At 48.7% G+C, this 15,972-nt stretch overlaps 1 protein-coding gene across 1 annotated transcript in view; it reads left to right on the forward strand.

Annotated features, from left to right (window-relative positions):
* GRSF1 (G-rich RNA sequence binding factor 1) overlaps window positions 1–15,972 on the forward strand; it is a 484,726-nt gene that overhangs the window by 207,545 nt on the left and 261,209 nt on the right. Inside the window, exon 5 of the mRNA XM_086961766.1 lies at window positions 11,925–12,063. Within this exon, the coding sequence (XP_086817892.1) occupies window positions 11,925–12,063 (139 nt within the window). The remainder of the gene's footprint in view (window positions 1–11,924; window positions 12,064–15,972) is intronic.

The raw sequence follows: 15,972 nt of genomic DNA on the forward strand, positions 1-15,972 counted from the left end.
GCCGTGGTCGTTTTTTCTGCGGTGCTTTGATCAGGGGTTCCGGCAGCCCCGGTCTCTGCCCAAGATTCTAGGGCATGCTTAAAATCGTCCTTGGTACTCAGTCCGGTGGTAGCGATACCCAGTTCGATGCAGAATTGTTTTAGTTCACGATGGTTGTACTCCTCCAATTTCTCCATTTGGAATTTCTCGGTTGATCCGCTCTCTTTCGTGGTCATTGTGACTTCGTCGTGGGGTGAGCTACTCTCTGTACGTTTATGCGGTGATTCGGATCGCGCCGCTGCCCACCAATGTTAGACGGACCGGGAGGGTCGGCCGAGGTTACGGGGAGAGGTCTCCAGGGAGAGCTGTCTCCAACGACTGTACAGATAAGTAACTTCCCCCCCACAGACGGACACCACACAAGGTTGAAGGTTAACGAGACTTTATGTGCAATTCTTAGGTTACGATGATGGATACAAGGAGGTCTGAACTCAGGGGTCCCCTCGGTTCTAGTCTCTGGTTTAGGAAAGGGGTAGCGGGACAGTCTTTGTTACCAATGAATGGAAAATAGCTCTCAATCCTCGAGCTCGGCGTTCTAGATGATCGGGCCGCGGCGGAGCCAGGCAGGTCCCGAGATGGATGAAGGAAAACGACGGTCCGCGGCGGAGCCTGCAGGTCCCGGTGAAGATGGCGGTTACAACGGTCCGCGGCCACGCCAGCAGGTCCCGACGACGATGAAGGTGATGAAGATTACGACGGCTGTGGCAGCGCCAACAGGCAGGACGATGGTGCACAAGACAGAGCTACGGCAGCGCCAGTAGTCCGTCCAGGATGAGTTCCTCTTTACGTCTCTCGACTCCAAGATACAACTGCCTTCCTGCTCTGGAGCTGCCCCAGTTATAGGGCTGGCGTGCTTTGATGTCCGGACCCTCGCACTTGGAGGTCGGGAGGTCCGGGATGAGGGAGTCCAGACACCCAGCAGGGGGGTGGAGCCAGCGCCCGGGGAGGTGATGGGCGAACGGCACTGGGTGGGGGAGAGCCATCGGCACCTCTTTCTCCCATTGACTTGCCAAGTAGCCCGCTCACCTCCTGGGGGGAGGGTGGTGCCGGAATGTCTGAGGCCGGGCCAGGCCCAGGGTTGAGGTCGATCGGGGGCCAGGCGGCCTCGTGGTGGAGTGTCCAAGATGGCGCCCCACGCTGGGCGCGTGGGCCGGCAGTGGATCGGACCCACGAGGTCAACATGCTCGAGGGCAGGGGTCCCTGAAGGGACGGAGGACGTGCAATGGTGGTGTGTGGTACTTGCGGGACTGGACTCAGGCCTGGTTGGGCCGGGGGAGAGCGGCCCTTCATGTGGCCTGTCCAACAGTCATCCTGGGTTTAGTGCCTGCCCGGGGTGGGTATCTATCTAATTCGGGATCAAGGATGCTGTTGAAGTCCCCAAACCAAAGCAACAGGGTGCCCAGGTCGTGAATCAGAGCGTTCTGCAGAGACCCGTAAAACATCGGGTCGTCTATGTTGGGTGCATAGGAATTCAAAATCACCAGATCCCTACCATCCAGCTTGGCTCTAATAAGCTAGTAGCGACCCTGAATGTCTGCCTCCATGTATTGAACCCCGGGCGCCACCCAGATCAGGACCCCTCTAGCATATGTGGAGAAGGACGAATGAAATTGCTGGGCACGCCATTTCTTCCCTAGTTTCTGTGCCCCGTCCTCCCCCAGATGGGTCTCTTGTAAGCAGGCTATGGATACCGTGTGTCGCCTGTGAAAGGAGAGGACTCTATATCTTTTAGCACATGTGCCCAACCCCCTCACATTCCAGCTCATGAACTTATACCCCATGATGTCCCGTAGAATCCACTCTCACTGAGTGTCCGCACCAGTGCCCGACCTGTACAACCAGTAATGCCTTAAACTTTACCCCTCCAACATCCCCCTCAAATAACCCCCCCCCCACCCCCCCCCCCCCCCATGAGCAAGATATCAGCAACAACCATAAACGCCAATATGCCCTTCCCTAGCTGGTGCCAGGACGTGCACAGCCTCCCCATTTGCCCAACGAGGCAAATAAACTCCAGCGAAGAAAGGAGAAAAAACCTCTCCCCCCGCTTCCCCCCACCCTCCCAACCCCCTGCCAACCCCACTGCTCACACAAAAACTAATGTACCGGGCTCCATTAGTCATCGCAAGCCCCAACCCACTCAACACTCCAGTCACACCATCCCCCCACCATCAGTCATTCACACAGGATACCCAACTTAGAGGCCATACTACAAAAGGATATGTTGCTCGGGCACCACATTACGGAAGGGGCACCAACACTGTTCGAGGATCAGCCACACTTCAAGTATATAGCATAGTCAGTCCATAGATCTTCTTCAGGGGGGACCCACAGCTTCGGTAGTCCCGGTCACCCCGGTCTCCGGGACCGCCGGAGCTGTATGCATAATGCTCTCCGCCGGGACCCGCAGTGTTTCCGGGACCAGCACATCTTCATGCTCTTGCGGCCTCAGGGTCTCCGGTTCGTCGTCGGCTCCCGACTGGGCCAGATGCAGTGCTCCATCGTCCCCCACAGTAACCCTGCGGCTACCCTCACTCTCTGAAGCCGTAGATCGGCGCCGTCGTCTGTTGGGACGTTTCCTCGGCGGCCGAGTCTCCCATCTCTCACGCGGTCCCCCGCGTTCACCCAGAGGAAGATCTCCCCTGATCTCCAGCCACTCCCAGACCTCCTCCGGACAGTCAAAGAAGTGCGCCTTTCCCTGGGCCAGCACTTTGAGTTTAGCCAGGTATAGTAGCATGTATTGTAGGTGCATCTCCCGGAGCTTTTGCTTAACACCCAGGAAGGATTTCCGTTGCTCTTGTACTTGTTGGGTATAGTCCGGGTAGATGGAGATTCTACTATTTTCAAATGAGAGATTCGCTGCTTCCCTCGCAGGATACAATCCCTGTCCCTATAATTCAGAATTTTGGCGATAAGGGCCCTCGGCGGGGCTCCCGGTCGCGGCGGGGGGACCAGGGCCCGGTGGGCTCCCTCAATAACAAAGACCTCTGACATGCCCCACGGGCACAACTGAGTGCGTATCCAGTTCTCCAGGAAGCGTTCCGCGCCGCCCGCCTCTGCCCGTTCCAGCACTCCAAGAACCCTAATATTGATGCGGCGCGCCCGTCCTCCGTGTCCTCCGCCCTCTTTTCCAGGGCCCCCGTCGTAGCCGTTAGCTGTGAAACAGTCTTCTTGAGGGAGGCCACCTCACCTTGTAGCTGTGCTATATTTCCCTTCGCGTCGGAAACCTTGTCCGCAACCTTATGGAGGTCCGTCCTCAACAGGTTAACGTCAGTGGGCACTGCCTCTATTTGGCGCTCAAGGGCAGTGTGGGACCCCTGGATCGCTTTTAGCAACTCCGCCCTGGAGGGCTCGCCGGGGGCCGCCGCTCCCTCGTCCTGCCCAGATTGTCTCGTAATCCGCAGTGACGGTAGACGCTGGGTGGTGTATTGCGTAATCGTATTGGGCTGCGTGGAGCGGGACATCCTGATCCTGTCCTTACGCATTACCAAGGTCCCAACCGCCTCAACCCAGGCCCCAGAGGGACGGCAAGGGCAATGTCCTGGAGCGCAGGAAGTCTCTCCAGGTCCCAATTCAGGCAGCAGCTCTGTTTTCGCCGATCCCCACTCCTCCGCGAGGCGTTCACGTAAAAGGAAGAGGGCGCCCGCCACCATGGAATACCGTCCATTAGGCCGCACGACCCCAGCCGGGGCCCAAGTATCCGTCTGCGTTCCCTATTACGAAGGGGGGTAGTACTGCGGGCTAAGTATTCAGGGGAGCCCCCAGGTGGACGGGCCCACACAGAATCTTCACGAGGGCGGGGCTGCCCCACTCCGGCCGGCGCCGTGGGCCCGCGCCACTCAGGGACCCCAAAGGAGAGGGCCCCCGCCCTCAGCGCAAGCCAACCCGGTCAGGGAGCGGCACAGCCAGGGGGCCCTCCGGCGGTGGCGCTCTCCAAGATGCGGGGATATGTCCGGCCTCCGTCGAGGCCAATGGTAGCAGAGACTACACCGGGCGTAAGGCCTCACACAGACCAGTCCTTCCTCCGGCAGCCAGAGCTGTCCCCCACTGTCCCGCACTCTCGGCCACCCGGCCGCACGATCCTCACACTAGCCAGAGGTCCAACAGGTGGCGAAGGCAAGCCGCGGCGGGGCACTCACGGGCAGGCCCTCCACTGATCCCAAGGGTCTCCGACCAGGGCCCGCCTCGGAAGCGGGCCGCTTCCAGTAGTGTTATTGTAGGCACCGGGGCAGTCCACCGGGGCCCCCCGGACCAGCCGGAGCACTCACCCTCCAGTCCGCGCCACCAAGTTCCACCACGTAGCCGGGGGGAGGGGCGCCAGGGACCAGGGCCGGTCTACGCACTCTCTCGCACGGCCGGGACAGGCCGAACAGGGGGCAAGTAGCCCCAGCAGAGCTCTCCTCCGCAGCAACCAAGACTGAGCCCCAGATGGCATCGGGCTCCGTCATCCGCCAGGTCTCGCCCCAAACTCAGCGTCCGCAGGCAGCTGTCGGCGCTCAGCTCTGACCCCCTTTCTCTCTCCCGGAGCAGGCCTCGATCCCCGGCCTCGCGATTAGGTGCCCGGGGCGTCTCCTCTGCGGTCGTTCCTGGAGCTATAATCGTGAAGATCTTCCACCGTCCGCTCCTCACAGGGGCCCGCTGTAGCTGGGGTACGAACGACCCCCGAATTCAAGTGCTTTGGGCCCGATCAGGATGTTTTTAGCAGGATTTTGGGGTTTATCGGCCGGGAGCTTGGCGGAGCTCACGTCCTGCCGGCCATGCTGCTTGGCCACCAGCATTTGGTCACTTTAACTGTAATTAAGGTAGCTAAACATCCTTTTGCTATACCTGCACAAGAGGAAATAGCTGGACTGCACACAGAATAATAACCATTTAAGCAGAAATGATCCAGATCCCAAGTTTCTTGACAACAAATTGTTAAAATTATTCACTTCTGTCAGCCAGTCAGGATTGGATACCTTTGAACGAATAACTGCCACTTTTAATTAAAGCATCTTAATGCAGAGGCTAGATACAGAGTTACCAATCAGTGATACCCCTGTAAAGTTTTCTGATGAGTCTTTTTGAGTAATGTCCTTAGCCGAGTCCCTCTGTGACCCCTAAGGCTGCAGGAACTTGGAGATATCAGGAGTATAAGTGTGTCCAGATTATCCATTGAGGCTAGGGCCTCATAACATTTCCTTGTTTCATTATTGTATATCAGCTGGCCATTGGGTATATTTGAAGTGACCGTTGAGGGGAGAGACTGTGATGCTTGGTCTATACAAATATCTTAGTGGCATGGCTTTACTAGAACTGGGAATGAAGGTCAATTGGTGGAGGCATTGTAGGAGATATGTCACGATAAGAGGATTTTCAAAATGTATATTCACGCAGTTCCCTGAGGATTCCTTTCCATGATTACCTATCCTGGGAGTTCTGACTGAAAGGATTTCTGCAGATAAATCATGATGATCCAGAATTACTTTTAAGCCAATGCGTTGTCTTATTCTTTTAATGCAGAATGATCTTCCCTCTATGAAGGTGATATTGTTGGTACGTCCTTCACAACTAGAATGATTGGTGTACATTTTGGGGCAAGTTGAGAATAAACACTACATGCCCTATATGTTGACCCTTGCAGTAGCAGCAAAGTTATTCTCGTGAGGAGGAGGATTGGAGATAGTTGCCTCTTGTTTCATCTGATGTGTAATTTACACTGAAGGGGACTGATGTACAAGCAAACCGGACTGGCTAGTTAGAGTTTCTTGCGGATTACTAATGAAATGGGAAGGTACTTTTAAGTTTATTTAGTTCGTCATCCATGGTATTTCTCAAGGATTGCTGTACAGACATCTTTTAACAAACCTTTCAGATTGTTGAAGCATTTGGAGCAATAATCCTTTAGGGTAGACTCCAACTCGGACAGATCCTTCGGGGTTGTTTTCACCAAGTTACTGCCTTGTTTCTTATGATTGCATCTAGTATCCACGTTCTTGATACCTGGTGTTTGACTTGTTTCCCCACCCTTAACTGTAGTTGCATAAACATCCTTTTTAGGTCTCGCTGGTACTGCATCCGAAGGATGCGTCCAGCTGGAGACTTATAGCTGCCCGTCTCGGGGGAATGAGGGACAAGAGGGTGCCACGCGCTTCTCTTGTGCTGGATTTGACTGCGTGCACGCGCACCCACACTCACGCATGCGCACATACACAGCCACACGCATACACAGGCACACCCCCACCCCCGCCGTTGCACCTACAGACACACACTAGCGCACCTACACGCACACACAGAGACCCCCCCACACACACATCAGCACACACAGACACACGCGCGTACACCCCCCTTCCCTCCCACTCACCGGGCTCTTTCGGCGTGTTCCGTGTCTCCTCTGCAGCGCTGGTCGGGCACTCACCGGGCTGTTGCTGGGGATCAGGCTCCTCTCTGCGGCAGTCTAGTCTCGTCGCGGCACCAGGGGGCAGGACTTCACTTCCGGGGCTCCCTCCAGCATCTGGGAGCCCCGCAACATTCTGGCTGTTTTGCTGTTGGCAGCCCGAGACTCTCCTCAACTCATGGGAGCCCTGGGCTGCGGAGAGGCCGTCAGTCGGCCGGCTTCACTTCTTCCTCTGCGGCGGGCGGGACTTCCTGCCGGATTGCAGGCCCGCCCCCGTCACGGCCAAAAGTGCCTGACTTCCGGTTTTCACGGAGCAGGGCTGCGGCAGTGATTTCTTTCGGGGGCAAGATCTGACGGAGTGCAGTCAGACACTGGAGAGGCCAGGAGTCGGCCAGGAGTCTGAGGAGGCGGCGGCCGGCCCATAAACAGAATAGCTCACCTCGAAACTGTAAGTGTCACATTGTAGACTGTGTCAGCCAAGTGTAAATCATCTGCACATTTACATTTTTAGCGGCAGCGTGTTTTCAGCTGCCAGTTACTTACTGCTAGCTTAATTCTGCTCTGGCTCGAGGCTGCAGCCCGTGGGCTGTGACCTTTAGAGTGTACCGCAGTCTGAGGCTGTATTGCCCAAATTCAATGGTTTGCAGTGGTGGCAACTTGTGGGAATGCTGCGTCAGAGGTATGTGAGTGCACATTTAGATAACCATGCGTATGTATTGTGGTACAGGTGATGTCACAATTTCAGGTGCACGTACATAAGCTACAGAGTGGGTGCACTGCAAGTTTCATGCTATCCTCACATGCAGCGATGCCAGAAGCATGGGTGCACATTCGTCAATAAACTCAGATGTGTTGAGGTCGATGCACAGATTGTTGTCTGTGACTGCATATACATTGAAGAATGTGAATTCAGTGCATTTCAGGTGAATGAATGCAGGCCGTGAGCTTGTTGCCACGAACACTATGTACATAGTGTTGCCTGGCAATTGACTCCTCTGCGAGTACATCTTAGTTTCAGCATATACTACTTCACCCCCTCGGTCAAACAGCTGTGAAATGCCACTCCTTGTGTTTGACCAGTTGGAGAGCTGTTCTCATGGCGACCATTGGGAGAGCAGACAAGCTTTTATAGGCATCTCTGCTGAGAAAAGACCTCAAAAGATCTGACTGCCTCCTGTGCCCTGTTGTAATAATAGGCCACTTGTTGGCAGCTCAAGTCTGATAATTCAGGACTTATGACATAATGTTAATTTACAACATTAATAGTAATGTGCACAAGGGGACAATATCACCTTTTTGTGAACAGCGCTAGTGATTAAGGGGTATTTGAAATGCTAAACCCCTCATAGTTGCAGAGGAAATAAAAGCAAGCTTTAGCAACGGAAGTATTTTATGATCATTATCTTCAGCTCTGACAAATATTAAAAAATACATGCTCACAGCAGTGTAATTCAAATAGGTTGCTCTGCCTGTATTAACCGCTGATAAGATTCCAAATTAAATGTGTAATGACAGCAAACTTTTCAGTGTTTTAAAATAGTCCCTCATGAAGTTAAAAGGAGGAGGGAGGGGTGGAATTTCTGCTAATTGTTTTTCCTCATCTTCATTGCTTAATTTTGCTCGCGAGAAAGTGTCACTCATAGTTGTTGAAATGTCACTCATAATTACACTGAAATTATGGAAATGTCACACTTAGCAATCTGAAACCTTGGCAGCTATGCAAGAGGGGTAGGCACCCTCGAATTAAAATATAATTATATATGCGAGGTGGGCACTCGCAAGGGACCTAAAAACGGGTCCCTTATTTAATTAGATAAAGTGCACTCGAGGCACTCGGGGCAAATGCCGGGTGGGCACCGGCCTGGTAACAAAGCGCTCTCAAGCGTACAAGCATTTGCAATGCAATAGGTCTCGCATTTATGCGAGTTTTAGCCATTTGCATTGTAAATGACAATGCCTTTTATTTATGTTTTAAAAACAAAAATAAAAGGCGTTATTTGCAATGTCAATAGCTCAAACTTGCGCAAATGCGAGACCTATTGCATTGCAAATGCTTGTTTTTCTTCCTTTTGAGTGGGGGAGAACTAAGCCTTGCTGTAATCACTGCTAGAGAATCAGCTGCAGAGTCCAGAGAGACCCGAGGGTTCCCGTTGTTGCCAGGTCACCCTCCTTCTCTGAGCCTGGAATTATCAGCAGCTTTGCCATTATCTTCTAGAACCCCCTGCACCCCAAAATGAGAATAGTACATGGAGACTCTACAGCTGGGATAAGCGATTGCCTACTAACTGCTATCATATACCAAGTTTATTTCAGTACTAATGGCTCCCATTACAGATGTCAGACAGATAGTAATTATTTTATTCACAGGGCCTGTATTTCCTTTACTCTCAAGGAGTGAGTTAGCTTTCCTTTTCCCCATGTTTATCAAGAGCCTTAAAAAGACTCTTAGCTGACTGGAACAAATAGAAAGAAAGGGAAATACCTTATAAATTCCTGCTGTCTTCTGTCCCAGAAGCAAGAGAAGAGCCAGTCCAGCCTCACCCGGGCTCAGACTGGCAAGCTGATGGCCTGGTCCTTGCCTGGGCATACGCCTGTTCGCCTCCCAAGCGCACGGACGTTTAAATAAGCATGCTTGGTGCTTCCGCTAAGGTTCCCGCCTCCTGGTGGCAGAAGGGACCAGGGGCTTTTAGCCTTTGCCCCAAGCAGAGCACAAGCAGTGCTTTAAATGGGCCGGTACTCACAGGTACTGAGTACGGACACTTCTTATCTTTATCACTCTGAGTACCTGCACTTCTCTACTGCTGAGGAGAGTACCAGTACTCATGAAAGGATAGGTGCATTGGCTGCTAGGGCTGGTACATGTCTATGACAGTCAAAACACTTTTGTAGCCCCAAGCCCTGCCCAGCCCCCGCTGAACTATTCAGTGTGGGCTCATTTGCATGATATCCGGGTGTTCACCATCATGCTGTGTTGTAAGAAATCGAGACAGCTGGGTGACAGTGCAATTAAGAAAGCCATGGGAGGTAAGGAGGTTAAAATGGCTTTATTCCCACCTGATTCTTTTGTGTGAGTGTCTGCTTATGTTTGTCTGTTTACCTGTGCGTGTTTTTGTGTGAGAGAAAAAAGGGAGGAAATCGAGACACTCTTGGGGAAATATTAAAGGAAATGTGTAGAATTCTTGGTGCGTGCACATCTTTCTGTGTGTCTCATGCTTGAGAATATATAGGGGGCCATTATGATTATGTGCGGATCGCCACCGGCAGTGGCGAACTGCCCGACTTCTTCCCTTCAATTACCCCCCGCCATATTACGATGACGGGGGGGTACAGCGGCGGACGGAAACGCCGTCCACTGCTTTACCGCAGGCAGGCAATCGTTACGATTGTTTTTTAGGAAAAAGAGGGCATAAGTGCACCCGGTTATGTGCCTGTTTAAATGGGAATGAGACGACGTTGTGCTAATAAATCAATTAACACTGTATGTGTTCTTGATATATACTAATATTTTATTTATTATTTCATCTTTTTTGTAGGAGATTTTTCACTAATAAAATCATCTATCTAAAAAAAGTGCTTACACATGTGACAAGTATATTATGAAAAGGTAATACAAAAATTTTGTATCAAAAAGGTCAGAATAATTCATAGAATACAGTAACACATTCCCATTCAACGTGTTTCGGCGTGAGCCTTCTTCAGGAAGTCTGTATTTCTTACACCTTAACGTTTACTGTTGTTTAGATGAATGTACTCTGAAGGTAATTATCGTATATAGTCGCATTATAATTTTCACATTGGTCCCAGTTTTACTGCTATGGAAAGAATCCTCACGGTATCTAGATAATACTTGGAGGGATTATCTAGATACCGCCAGGATACTTTGCAGTAGCAGAGCGCTCTACAAAACATTTTATAACATAACATTAAATGGGTCTGTTGGTGGGTGAGATTTTCATCGCCCGTTCTGTACCAAAGTGTAGCAGGACAAGAATGACCTTAGTTTGATGGACGATAACAGCAGAAAGAGAAATATTGCTTCTGCTCAGAATATATGTGTCCCATCATGGCTCTCTGGCTCGGAAAATTTGATAAAATCTGTCGGGTGCCTGGAACAGGTGTTTTCCAACTGATCCCTGCTAACCACAGGCAGGCAATCGTTACGATTGCCTGCCGTGCAGTCCTGGCCCATAATATGGTGGCGGTGCCTAGCAGGCACCACCCGCCATTTTATGATGTGAGCAGATTAGGGCCTTTCCAAGGTGGCAATGCCACCATGGAAAGGCATGCGGTCTTTTGCATTGGGCATGTTGCGGGGTGTTGGGGGGCATGGGGGTTGCACTTGGGGGTTACTGGCGGTAGGTCCTGTTTTCCGCAACGCTGGCGGGCGTACATCGTAATGTGCCAAGTAACAGCACATAACAGTATTCAATCTGCAAATATTACAAAACAAGGAAATGCTAAAATATCACTGCATCTGTCTTGTTTTGTGCAACGATTTAACCTATTTTGTTCGTACTAACCATTTCTCATGTGTTTTGATATGTGCTACAACTAGTATATAAGTCAATAAGAATGTCCAGTCTTGCCTTTGGCCACGCCCCCTCGCCACATTGAAACGAGTATCTGTACTATTTTTTTCCCATTTAAAGCACTGAGCACAAGTAACAATTTATGACATCAAGAATTTAAACCTAGCTCTGATGTTTTACTAGCTTTCTTCATTATAATAAAGCAAAATAACATGCCACATACCAGTATAGAACAAGTAAACCTTTGCTGGAGATGTTTCCAAGAGTTCAGATTCAGAATGTCAAAGAAGTTGCACATGCTCGTTGTTACGATGTTACATTACCTTCAGCTTAATATAAAGAAATAATAAAAATGCCGATACAAAGCCGAATCTTATTGGGTTTGCAAATAAATTAAATACAATTGTTTTTGTTAATTGATGGGATTGTGTTGCTTTGGAATTAGAGTGGCAAACTAATTGTGCTCGTTAACTGACACGTATTACAAAACCATCATTGTAAACGTTGCTCAATGAGTAGCTGCACATTTGTATTTGTTTTTTAACATTTCTTCCTCTGTTTTTCTGTATTTAGTTGTCTCTCTGTGAAAATGAGAATTTGCAATTAGTCCATTTCCAAATGTTTTTAACCCATAAAAGTACACTTACACGTGGGTATGCCATATGTAATAAAACCATGCACATTTGTAAATATTACTATTGTAGTACATACATACACACCTGCAGCTATTTAAGGAAATCTTATAATTGTTTCCCTCTTCCTGCTGCAGCCTCAACATATGTCAACCAAGTAGTATGGAGAGTCGCTCAAAATAATTATTTCTTTATTTATCGATTTACAAAATGAAATCCAGACGAAAATATATTTGTGTCCGTTTTTGTCTCTAAAACCAGTAAACATTGAAAAATGGGACCCTTGCTCATAAATAATGAAATTTCTTCGAATGAAAACCGCTTTTATATAAAAATTGTTTTGACTAGGTTTGTCTATAGCTGAAGATGGGATTACGTTTGTCCTGGATCATCGAGGGAAAAAATCTGGTGATGCCTTTGTGCAGTTCATGACAACAGAAATGGCAGATCGAGCTTTGCTGAAACACAAAGAGGAAATGGGAAATAGGTATGAATTTTGTATTACATAATAAATGTGGTTTTCTTTATTAAGCTGCAGCACACCATATACTTAAATACATTTTTTATATTTTCTCTTGAATATGTTGACATTAGTTTAGGGTCTTTAATACCGCCAGTTGGTTTACGAGCATAAGGGTATTGTGCCATGTTGCTGGTACTAAAACGTTTTGGAAAGTTAGAACTGAGCACATATTTATCACCTTCTGTGTGTCCTGATCCTGCCACCTACATGTGCCCCTCACTGTGCAGTTTGTGTGCAGTGCTGCACTTTATTGATAGGCAAAAGAATATTAAGTTGTTAGGTTTTTCGACTTTGTGACCTGTTATTGAAACTCAATCTGGTTTAAATGACTCCAGATTCTAGAAGCGTCTTGGGCCTCTTAAATTTTTAAACCCTGTAGGATTAGTTAAAATGTTGAGTCTGGCACAAATCAAGCTCCACCTCTAAGCTGGGAATAAGAGGATGCTTTCACTATTTAATTTGTGTAGTTGGCATTGTTATACTAAATCCTTGATAAGGTTAGTCGGACAATCCATTGCTGTTGCTTCCAGGCTAAATTTGTGCTACCTCTCTTTTCTAAGAGTAGTGATAGGTACTTTGGTGTGTGGATGGTTTTAACTCAACACACTAAAAGTTAATGATACTCCGGGGGATGTGGAATGAACTGGGATTAGAGACTGACCCGGCGAATCCATCATGAATTAGGGAATACCTGGGGGAATCAGTAATTTCTATTCTGATTCAACTGATGATTCCTCATTCTCCTTCTCGGTTTCCCCTTGAGATTTTGGATTCTTTCAGCGGTCAAAATCTTTGGGAGAAACAAGACTAATCAGTGATGTTTATACAAACCAGTAACCTGTTATCGAACCCTTTGGGAAATCCAGGCAACTCCTAATGAGGCCCTATATGTACACTAGTTACAGTTGAGTATTAAATCAGGGCATGTTTAAAAAAATGAACTTAGCTCTTCTTTAGATACCTTAATCAACTCGGTGAGGAATACCCAACTAATATTGGATGATATTATCTCGTAATGCTAACTTGCTCTGAGTTTTACAACCAACTTTCCCTATACTGGTTTTGGTTTTGGAAACAGTCTCTCTTCATTTTTACCATTGTTCGTGCACTCCTTGTGATGGTAACTTTAATGCTTTCCCACCCACCGGTCATCTTCACTTCTCTTAACGTGGCAGGCCTTTGTGTTAGGGACATTTCTATGGGACTAACAGATGGTGGATCGAGGAGGTGGGGCAAATATGCTGGCATTGTTTTTAAGAACTATCCCTTTATTAGGCATGTCTTGCCTTGAGAAGATGATAGAATTTAATTAAACGAAAGCATGTTCGATTTTTATATCAAAATGCTAGAATACTATATATAAACGTATGTAACCTCCATCACTAGTCCCCCAGAGACATCTGCCAGATAACCCGGTCATCATGAGCCACAGGTGGTTCTTTTCACATTTCGGGCCACAATGCCCTCGACAAGAAAGTACTCACTGCACCTGCTAAAACATTACCTTGGCTGTAGAGATAAAGATAATTTCTTTAGGGGGACTGCTTGGAGATAAAAGGGCCAGATCTAAGGATGGGGAGCAGCATAAGTGGTGGGAGAATGGGCTAAGAGATAAAAATGTAAAGAAAAAGTTAGTGAAGGGGAAGTAGTGCCAAACCTTTAATCACAGAAGTGTACCCCTCTGCAGTCCTAGTCATCCCTCCTATTGCCCAGAGTTTTCATCACCTTCTTACCCAATGTTTTCATCAACCCTCTCTGCCCCGGCTCTTTCCCAATATACTAAGCCTACAGCTTAAACCTCCGACGTCACCATACCTGCTGCACGAGCTTCTAGTTCCTCCCCAAAACTAGCTTGGTTTCATGGACACGTTCTTTCCTAATAATTTTTAGGTCGAAGCCTGAGTTGCAGCGCATGTGCTGTTGCAGGCGAGAGTTCTTTTAAGCAAGAAGGGGCATGAAACCACGCCTCTTCTGCCATTGGCCGGCCTCGCGAAATGGAGGCCTGCCATTGGACAATGCCCCTGTTTGGATGATTTGTCCGCTATACTCCCTCCTTTTGAGGACTCCGTGACCTGACTTATGGTGTCGCAAGCCGATTTCCTGAAACATTGCTATGGCAACCACAAGGCCGGTCACGGAGTCCTGGAGGGGAGGGATTCATTAGCTGTTTCGGCCCCCTTTTTAGGTTTCGCCTGGCATAGCACTGCGCAGCAGTGTTCGCGCAGGCGAAGTCTTATGTTAGAACAGTATGGGGCTTTGTCCCGCCTCTCTCTTTCATTGGCTAGCTCCATAAATGGAGGCTATCCATTGGAAGAGAGATGTGTCAATCTTCGCGGGAGCAGATTCGTGGGCGTTGCGGCGATTTTTTTTCACTCTCCGCCTCTTTTTGTACGTCATGCGGCGGTGGGCGGTTGTTGTTTTTTTTTTGCGCAAAGGTTTGTTTTTCTCATTCCTCCGAAGATGGCGCTGGGGCCCGTCGACTTCTCGCATCTCTTCCTGACCTCCTCTTTCGACTGGACCGTCAAGCTGTAGACTACAAAGGTGAGGCGTCCGGGGCCAAACGCCACCGCACACCCCGACATCCGGCAGCGGCCACAACTCCGGCTCACGTTGAGTTGCTTGTTCACTCCTGGTGTTTGTTTATTTACATTTCTGCACCTCACACGCAGCTTTTCGAGGACTATTCCTGTGATGCTTTAATTTTACATTGTGCGCGGCACTTCATTCAACATGTTAAGGGAACTCGTGGGGTTTCCACCCTTACAGACAGATCTAAAATCTCGACAGTAAAATTTCCACAGTATTAAAAACTCGACAGGACTAAATCTAATAAGAGCACTGTGTTAAAAGTACTGAGCCCCAATAAAGGGCATCTAAACGGCGGAATTTCCCGGCGCAAACCAACAGCACAGAGAGACCTCACATGAAAGTCTCCATGTGAAATGTTGTATGAAACTTATTACAATGCGCTCACCCGCTGCCTTCTACATTTATCGTCTGTGGTGTTTTTTTGTAAGTTTATTTTCTATGTATGTGACGAGCCATTTTTAATTTCCAATTGTTTGACCCACCGTGAAAAACTCCTTTCTGTACAGTGCTGTGCAATGTCCTCTTGGTGATATTTACAAGTAAGTCCCGTCTCCTTAAGACTTCTGCCTTTTTAGTTGTTTCATTTATTAATGTTTGTGTTTATGCTACACAGCGCAGATATTACACGAAGGTGTTGTAGCGTTTTACATATTGAATTTGCATTACAGAATTGGTTGCCGTTTGAGAGCAGTCGTTAACCCTCCGCATTTTGTTAATGCCTGTTGCATAGAATCAACAGTTGCGTAAAAGGAGGCAGCGCAGCCGTGACAAGCAGCAGCCGCGAGTGTGATTGACATGTGTGATGAGCATGCGGGCGGGGTGTGAGGGTCACTGCCCCACAGTGGGGCACTTGCCCCCTTCAGATGTTTGGGGTGTGGGGGAGGGGATGTCACATATTTTATTCACATAGTGGCAGCTACATGTTGCCTCCACTGGCATACCGTCCTAGAAGATCATTATAGTAAGCACCCTATATGCTTTATATGCAGGCTTCTATGAGCTAGAGCGATGCACAGGGACAAGTTGGACTGGCACTTTACCTACCCGGGGGTCGGCCTTTTCCTTTTCTGATTACAAGGAAGTTAGGGCACGTGTTCTGGTCATGACTCCACACAAGTGTTAACATTCTTTTTCACAACAAATTTTATTGATTGATCAGGTAAAGGCATATATACAGCTCTCCACAGTCAGGAGATCACTCCCAAATATCAACAAATGTCTCAATATCCTAGAAACCCAATCAATAAAAAGAACGACTCCCCCCTATCTCCCCCCACCTCCCAC

This window comes from Lissotriton vulgaris, chromosome 3_1, assembly GCF_964263255.1.
Source record: "Lissotriton vulgaris chromosome 3_1, aLisVul1.2, whole genome shotgun sequence".
Taxonomy (NCBI): Eukaryota; Metazoa; Chordata; class Amphibia; order Caudata; family Salamandridae; genus Lissotriton; species Lissotriton vulgaris.